The 8,757-nt window shown below is 51.6% G+C and overlaps 1 protein-coding gene across 2 annotated transcripts in view; it reads left to right on the top strand.

The window, feature by feature from the left end:
* Positions 1 to 6,302, top strand: part of ZNF282 (zinc finger protein 282) — a 17,539-nt gene extending 11,237 nt beyond the window's left edge. The window contains exons 4-6 of one of the 2 annotated variants that reach the window (XM_010843867.1): positions 2,426 to 2,545; positions 4,165 to 4,278; positions 5,561 to 6,302. In XM_010843867.1, coding sequence (XP_010842169.1) covers positions 2,426 to 2,545; positions 4,165 to 4,278; positions 5,561 to 5,832 — 506 coding nt within the window. In that variant the 3' untranslated portion in view covers positions 5,833 to 6,302. Of the gene's footprint in view, positions 1 to 2,425; positions 2,546 to 4,161; positions 4,279 to 5,560 lie in introns of both variants that reach the window. The other variant, XM_010843866.1, reaches the window with a different exon arrangement.
* The last annotated feature ends 2,455 nt before the right edge of the window (positions 6,303 to 8,757 follow it).

Genomic DNA, 8,757 nt, shown 5'->3' with positions numbered 1-8,757 from the left:
GGCTATAATCACCATCTGCAGTGATTTTGGAGCCCAGAAAAATAAAGTCTGACACTGTTTCCACTGTTTCCCCATCTATTTCCCATGAGGTGATGGGACCAGATGCTATTATCTTCGTTTTCTGAATGTTCAGCTTTAAGCCAACTTTTTCACTCTCCTCTTTCACTTTCATCAGGAGGCTCTTTAGTTCCTCTTCACTTTCTGCCATAAGGGTGGTGTCATCTGCATATCTGAGGTTATTGATATTTCTCCTGGCAATCTTGATTCTAGCTTGTGCTTCCTCCAGCCCAGTGTTTCTCATGATGTACTCTGCATATAAGTTAAATAAGCAGGGTGACAATATACAGCCTTGACGTACTCCTTTTCCTATTTGGAACCAGTCTGTTGTTCCATGTCCAGTTCTAACTGTTGCTTCCGGACCTGCATATAGGTTTCTCAAGAGGCAGGTCAGGTGGTCTGGTCTTCCCATCTCTTGAAGAATTTTCCACTGTTTATTATGATCCACACAGTCAAAGGCTTTGGCATAGTCCATAAAGCAGAAAGATGTTTTTTTGGAACTCTCTTGGTTTTTCGATGATCCTTATTGACATGTAATTCACATTGCCATAAATTCACGTTTGGAGTGTAGGATTTAGTGGTTCACAGGCTGGTGCAGCCATCAGCACTATCTAATTCCAGAATATTTCCTCATAGGGAACCCCACACCCGGGAGTAGTCACTCCCGTTCTCCATACCCCCCAGTCACTGGTCACTGTGGATCTGCCTATTCTGGGCATTTTGTCTAAATGGCTCCTTCCCTGGCTTAAGCACCCCACACGTTTGAGGTCAGCTGTGATGACCTTTCCCATGAAAGCAGTGTAACTTCTATCCATGTGTCACATAGAACAGAGACCACAGTGTCCATTTAAGGGGGGACAGAGCAGACTGAGAGCCAGAGAGGCCAAGTGACTCATCCGCTGGGCGGAACGCAGACCTGAGACCCAGATCCATCTCTTTCCTCCTGCCTGAGCTGTCTCCTGCCGGGGCTGGTGGTGTAAGCCACACCAGAGAGCCTCGTAAGAGGAAGATGCCCTGTGGTGGCGCCTTGGGGTCTACATGGAAGGTGCGTTATTGTCCCTTGTGCATAGGGTGCTGTGCGTTAGCCATCCAGGAATGGGGCTGGGCTGCTCCCCTTTGCCCAGTCTAACTTCCTGCTAATTGTGTGTGTGTGTATGTGTATGTGTCTGTGAGTATGTCTGTGTATGTCTGTGAGTGTGTCTGTGAGTGTCTGTATGTGTCTGTGTGAGGGTGTCTGTGTGTGTCTCTGTGTGTGTGTCTGTTTGTGTTGTTGTGGGTGTGTGCCTGTGTGTGTGTGTCTGAGTGTGTGTGTATGTATGTGTCTGTGTGTGTGTCTGTTGGTGTGAGTGTGTGTGTGTATGTGTGTGTCTATGTGTATGTCTGTGTGTCTGTGTCTATTTGTGTCTGCTGGTGTGTCTGTGTGTGTGTATATTTGTCTGTGAGTGTGTCAGTGTGTGTCTGTGTGTGTGTGTCTGAGTGTGTCTGTGTGTGTGTATGTGTCCGTGAGTATGTCTCTGCGTGTCTGTGTGTGTATGTGTTTGTGAGTATGTCTGTGTGTGTCTTTGTGTGTGTGTCTGTGAGTGTCTATGTGTGTGTATGTATGTGTGTATGTATATATGTCTGTGTGTCTGTTTGTCTGTTGATGTGTCTGTGTGTTTATCTGTGTATCTGTGTGTCTTTGTATCTGTGTCTGTGTGTCTGTTGGTGTGTCTATCTGTGTGTCTGTGTATCTGTGTGTCTGTCGTGTCTGTTGGCGTGTGTGTGTGTCTGTGTGTCTATGTGTCTGTGAGTGTGTCTGTGTGTGTCTATGTGTGTATGTCTGTGTGTCTGTTGGTGTGTCTGTGTGTGTATGTGTCTGTGAGTGTGTCTATGTGTGTGTATGTGTGTATGTCTGTGTGTTTATCTGTGTATCTGTGTCGTGTGTCTATCTGTTGGTGTGTCTATCTGTGTGTGTCTATGTATCTGTGTGTCTGTGTCTGTTGGTGTGGGTGTGTGTGTCTGTCTGTGTCTGCTGGTGTAGGTGTGTGTCTGGCCCGATCTTTCTGACTGGGGTGCAGAATGAAGCCGGATGTCTCCCATGCAGAGGGAGCCCTGTGGCCTATCCTGATAGTACCCACCCAGCACGGGCTGTCTCCATGCTCTCTGCCTTCCTTCTCTTACCTTACTCTGCGGCATGGCCCACCCCCTTGTCCTGGAGGTTGATCACCCCCTGCTCCCATGCCCTTCTGCTCCTCAGGGTTCCTAGGTGCCCATAGGAACTCAAGGCCCCTGTGCTCTCTTCCCTGGTGAGCGCTGTCAGCTGTGCCCCTGACCCCTAGTGACGATCATTCCTGAAAACGGTACCGACCGTGTGACCCTCTGTCCTCAGGAGCAGAGCCCCTGGGGCCAGCACCGGATGCGTCCTCTCAGGTGAAGCGGGAGGAGGCCCTGTGTGCCCGGGCTCAGCGGGGCCTGGAGGAGAGAGCCATCCCCACGGAGTCCATAACCGGTGAGTGAGCCGCCTGGCCGCCTGGGCTGAGTGGCAGAGGGAAGAGTCTGCATGGTCTACAGGCGCCCATCATTCTCTGACGGGTGTGCCCGGCCAGAGGCCTGAGCTGAAGATGGAGTGTGGGTCCACGATTGATGGATAGGAAAGACAGGGTTTCCCACGAGGCACAGACATGGTGCATGATGGGGATGAGGGGCCAGCACCTCTAGCCTTAGCTGTTCTGTTTTCTCTTCTTTGTAACATCAGGTTTTAACTATTCCTTTCTCCCCTCGAAAAACAGTGTCTGCCGAAGTACTGAGAGTGAGGCATTTTAGAGGTTCGGTGGGTGGGGAATCTGTGGGTCCCTAAGACCTGCTCCCAAGTGGGAAGAACTGATTTGTTTTAAACAAACACAGCTGTTGCCTCTGTGCCAGCCACCCCCCTGCCCTAGGCGCCGTCCTGACGGGCAGTCTGGGTACTTCCTCTTTGACAGCATCCATCCAACATGTGTACGTGAGCGCTCTGTTCGAGAAGATGTGGCTTAGTCAGAGTTCTCCAAAGAAGAGCAGGGTGTGTGCGTGCACACACATGTGTAGAGAGAGAGTGATTGAATTGAAGGAGTTGGCTTTTGCCAGCTGGAGACCGGGGGCAGCCTGCCGGTAGGATTCACCTTTCCTCGGGGAGTCAGTCTTTTCCTGTTTGGCTGTCAGCTGGTGGGAGAGGCCCACCCACATAACGGAAGGTAATCCACCTTATTCCAAGTCTATGGGTTAAGTGTTAAACTCCTCAAAACAAAACAAAACAACATAACAGCATCTAGAGTAATGTTTGGCCCACTATCTGGGTACTGTTGCCTAGACAAGCAGACACATAAAATTACCCATCAAAAGATACAGTAATGTCCTGTGACTATAAGTTAAGATGATAGTATAAGTTAAGATAAGCTCTTAACTTACCCGTGGGTTAGACCTCCACAAGCCTCATCCCCTTAGTCAAAGCCTCATACTCATAGGCGAGTGGTAACAGCCCCCCAGCAGAGGAAAACAGCTTTCCAGTTCATCCAGCTCGTTCCTCGAAAGCCTATATAGCCACATTACTATCTCCAGTGGGGTCTTTGAGATAAGATGGCAATAAAAGGTAAGTGAGGTTTAATGGAGTCTGCAGAGGAAAGAACAGGTAGGTTACATCTTAGAAAATTCCCGCTAAGATGGTGAAGATAAAAGGCTTTCTTGTTGTTCAGTCGCTCAGTTGTGTCCGACTCTTTGCGACCCCATGGACTGCAGCACGCCAGGCCTCCCTGTCCTTCACCGTCTCCCAAAGGCTTCCTGGAAGTGTCATTTCCCTGGCTGGTCCTTGCAGGAGGAAGACCTCCGTCACCGTGGAAGGGGTTACATTCCTGAAGGACAGACAAGCTCTCTCAGCGGCATCCCTGTGATGTCATCACTCATAAGTAGTTTCCACTTATTCTCAGCAAAAGCACGAGCAGTGGAGGCCAAGCCGACCTAAGGCTTTAATGGCCTCGAATGATTACCGCTGACGTTTAGGGAAAAGAACCTATCGAGAGACGAGAGACGTAAAGCAGCACCTGGCGGGAGGGCCCGTATCCCCTAACCCCTTTGCTGCTCTGTCCCCTCAAGCAGACTCGCCGGCCTCCGCGCAGGATCTCCTGTCCCGGATCAAACAGGAGGAGCCCCCGTGCGTGTGGGACCAGCAGGACTTGGCGGAGAGGGACATCCCAACGGACCCCAACTCAGGTGAGCGGTCCGCCAGCGCACGTGGAGGGTGATGTGCCTATCTGCCGGGAAATCAACCCGACTGAGTCACTTTGGTCAAAGGCCAGTGAGAGACTCAGGGAATGAACCACTGCGTGTTCCCCAGAGGATGACTTTGTACACATTTTGGTGTGTAACTACTAGAAAAGCGAGGATTTCTCTAAAGGAATCCTTACATCAATAATTTGTCCTGTCAGTGAACTGATACTGAAATGACATAGCTGATTTGTGAAGTATAATCGACAAGCCTTTTTATTTATTTATTTTGTACTTTTTTTTGGCCATGCCACGCAGCATGTGAAGTCTTAGTTCCCTGTCCCAGGATCGAACCTGCACCCCAGTGGAAGCATGGAGTCTTAACCACTAGACAGCCAGGGAAGTCCCTAAAAAGCCTTTTAAAGGTGCATATTTCTGACAGAAAGTAATTTACATTTTCTGGAATTTTCCTTGAGCGAATACTAGCTAGGTGACTCCCAGAAAATTTCTGAGGGTAGTCCAGGCATAAAAGGAAGCATAAAAGAGCAGTAGGGAAGCTCTGCCCACCCAGGCTGCACGTGCGTGTATGTGTGTGTGTGTGTGTGTGTGTGTGTGTGTGCGCGCGCACGCACGTGCATGTGTGTATATGTGCTTATGTGTGCACACGTGTGTGTGCACGCATATGTGCATGTGTTCACGTATACTTGCAGAGTGGAGGAGGCCAGCGTCATCTCATCTGGTGGTTGTAACCCCTGGGGACACCAGGCAGAAAGGCCGATGTAGAGTCTGGGGTTCCGTGTAGTGTGTCAGCTCTGCAGCTTCACACGGTTTGGGGTGGGGAGCTGAAGGGCTCCAGGACAGAGGAGAAAGCCTGATAAGAGAGGCGAACGTTCTGCTGCAGTTCTCATTAATGACCCTTGTCCACCGTCTCTGCTGTCGCTGATCATGAAGGCCTCGCCCTCCTCCCTCTGTCCTGTGGGCCGTCAGAGGCTGGGCTCCCCTCTGGCCTGGTGCCACAGATGGCCCTGGGGCTCCCAGGATGCCAATCCTGGCTCTGTCGCCACACGGGCCTCCTGAGAGACGGGCCTCCTGCCTGGCTGAGCCCAGGTGCAGCAGCACCAGTGAGGTCCATTCAGGGAGGCCTCACGGAGGGTGGGGGCACAGGATACCCAGACTGCACACGCCCTCTGGGCCGAGCGGCGGCCTCTGCGTGTGGTGGTGTTTGAGCCTTAGGTAGGATGCTCAGCGAAATGAACAGGCTCTAAGTCTGCCTTCTTTCCCCAAACAGAGTCTCTGATCTCCGCCCACGACATCTTGTCATGGATAAAGCAGGAGGAGCAGCCGTACCCGTGGGGCCCACGCGACTCCATGGATGGGGAGCTCGGGTTAGACTCTGGCCCCGGTGAGTGGGGCACCCGGCCGGGCCCCTGGGTATTTGGTCCAGAGGGGTGGCTGCTCACCCAGCCTGCCCCTTACAGGGTGATGCTCTGTCGTGGCGGCCTTTCAAAGGCCTGTATCAAAGCACTGATCCCTTTCCTTTCGAGGATTCAGGGGTGTTAGTTTCCTAGGATTGTCTTAACAAAATACCAAAGTGTGGCTTGAAGCAGCAGACATTTATTCTCATAGTTCTGGAGGCCTGAAGTCTGAAGTCAGAGGTGTGGCACGGCCCTGCTCCCTCTGAAAGCTGTGGGGGACCCCACCTTGCCTCTTCCTAGCTTCTGTGTTTGTTGGTGATCTTTGCTGTCTTTTGATCTGTGGATGTATCACCCTAATCTTCTGTCTTCACACCGTCTGTGTGTCTGTGTTTTGTAAGGTCAAGGAGTCACGTTAGATCAGGGGCTTGCCCTCCTCCAGTATGACCTCATCCTAACTAATTACCCCTGGAAAGAGCCTGTTTCCAAAGAAGGTCACACTCTGAACCACTGGGGAGATGCAGATTTTGACATATCTTCTTGGAGATATGTCTGTCTTGGAGATAACATCTTCTGTGTTGCTGTTGTTCAGTTGCTAAGTCATGTCTGGCTCTTTGCTACCTCATGGACTGCAGCACACCAGTCTTCCCCATCCTTCACTATCTCCCAGAGTTTGCTCAAACTCATGTCCATTGAGAGGATGATGCCATCCAACCATCTCATCCTCTGTTGTCCCCTTCTCCTCCCGCCTTCAATCTTTCCCAGCATCAGGGTCTTTTCCAGTGAGTCGGCCCTTTGCATCAGGTGGCCAAAGTACTGGAGCTTCAGCTTCAGCATCAGTCCTTCCAATGAATATTCAGGGTTGATTTCCATTAGGATGGACTGATTTGATCTCCTTGCTGTTCAAGGAGCTCTCAAGAGTCTTCTTAATAGCCAGGGAAAGGAGAGTGGACTGGGAGCGAGTGGACCTGAATGTTGACAAAAGTTTCGGTGGCATGCTGGGACATGCTGCCTGATTGTGAAAGTCTGAAAGAGAATGGAGGTAAAGAAGTAGTGAAAGCAAGTATAGCTAACTTAAAAAAAAAAGGAACAGAGAAATGAGATAAGCTGGTAGCTGGATAGGGGGAGCACATGAAGTCAAGGGAGGGTTAAGTTGGGTGAAGCTGTGCCATTGTGTCTGGAAGGATACTCACTGCTTTAGAATCCTCATTCAAACTGCCTTAAAGAATAAAGACAAAAAAATAAAACTAAAAAAGAGAATTGCAGTAGCTGAGGACAGAAACCCACCCACCCACACTCAAAGAATAAAGACATTTATTCTCTTACGTAATGAAGAGGTGGTCTGGTTTCAGTCTCAGTTAGTTCAAGGATTCAGCTGTATTATCAAGGCCCCAGTTTCTTTCCAGTCCTTGCTCGTCCACCCGTGGTGTGGATGGAGCAACATGGCCACAGCTGTTCCAAGCATCACCTCCAGCCCCAGAGGGGAAGGAAAGACCATCTTTTTTTCCTTACACTGTCTCCAGGGAGAGAGGAAGCCTTCCCAGCAAACACATCTCATCGGCCAGAACAAGGTCATGTGCTTGTATCTGAATCAGTTACTGGCCAGGGATTTCCAGAGTTATCAAGTCCTCACGTTAGACGCTGCAGGAGAAGGTGTGACATCGTTTCCATGGAAAATGGAAAAATGGGACACACTGAGCTGCAGGGTAGGAGGCCAGGGTCTGAGACATGTGGTCTTCTCCAGCAGTCTTCAGCTCCTTGAGTCCCCTGGGCAACCCCGACAGAGGAAGGGTCAGAGGGACCCAGGAGCTAAGCTGGGTCAGGAAGGTAGAGCACCAAAAAACGTGCCACGCCGAGCGTGATGAAGGATCAGAGGAGGATTGGGACCATTTGGGGTTGGGTTTCCCGGGAAACAGTCCCCGAGATGGAGGTTTCCTTGGGGGTCCTCTTGGGAATAACACCTATGAAGGAATGAGAGGAGCAGATTGCGGAGAGGGAGAAGCAAGGCCCACAGTGCAGCGGTGACAGAGGCCACAGCCAGACCTACCGTCAGTGTGGGCTGAGATGGGGGGTGGGGGCGGGCTCAGCCCAGCCTGTTTAGGAGCAGCTGGTAAGGAACACGGGTCACAGTTTGGGGCTCCTGTAGGAAGAAGGGACTGTGAATGACGGATCCAGGAGGTGATGATGGAGGGTGTAGGAAGGAGAAGGCTCCTGAACGCAGTCATCAAACCCAGTGGTTCCTCGGGGGTCGGAGTCCTGGGCCTGAGGTCGCTGCTCTGATTGACGCTCTGGGCTTTGTGTCCTTCTGACCCCACGGTAGTGCGGGAGCATGGACTATGGAGAGGCAGGGATGCAAGCAAAGAGCATCATTGCAGGAGCAAGACTGGTGCTTCCTGGAGAGGCTGGCCAAGCAGCCACTTCCACAGCAGGAGGTGCAGAGTGCTGTGATGTCTGCTCCCCACAGACGGGGTCTGAGGCCAGATGGGACTCGCACCAACCCAGTTGACCCCACTGCTGTAGGAGGCCAAAGGCTGCGTGCTAGGTGGAGATGCAACCGCACATGGGAGGTGGGAGGCATGCCCCCAGCTCCCTGCATTCCACTCCCCTAGGTCTTTAGACAGGCTTTTCACCTGGGATGGTGGTGGTGGTTCAGTGGCTCAGTCGAGTCCGACTCTTTGCCACCACCCCATGGACTGTGGCCCGCCAGGCTCCTCTGTCCATGGGATTCTCCAGGCAAGAAGACTGGAGTGGGTTGCCATGCCCTCCTCCAGGGGATCTTCCCAATCAAGGGATCGAACCCCGGGTCTCCTGCATTGCAGGCAAGTTCTTTACTGCCTGAGCCACCTGTGTGGTGGGTTCACCTGGGATAGGTTCTGGCAAATTCTTTCCCTCTTGTCAAGAAATTCTCTTTAGATAAATTAGCATGGAACATACAGTTAAGTCTATTTTCGGGCAATTCTGCCTTTCAAGGGAGCTTTCTCAGAGCACCGCTCTTCCCAGCATCTGGGGGTGTTTCCTGACCTAGCTGCGTGACCCCCACCTACCCACTTCGGGTGCCTCCGGCTCACGGCTC

Source organism: Bison bison, unplaced genomic scaffold (genome assembly GCF_000754665.1).
Source record: "Bison bison bison isolate TAMUID 2011002044 unplaced genomic scaffold, Bison_UMD1.0 scf7180017864191, whole genome shotgun sequence".
In the NCBI taxonomy this organism is placed as follows: Eukaryota; Metazoa; Chordata; class Mammalia; order Artiodactyla; family Bovidae; genus Bison; species Bison bison.
The sequence above is the reverse complement of the archived record's forward strand: the minus strand, read 5'-3'. Positions and strand labels throughout refer to the sequence as shown.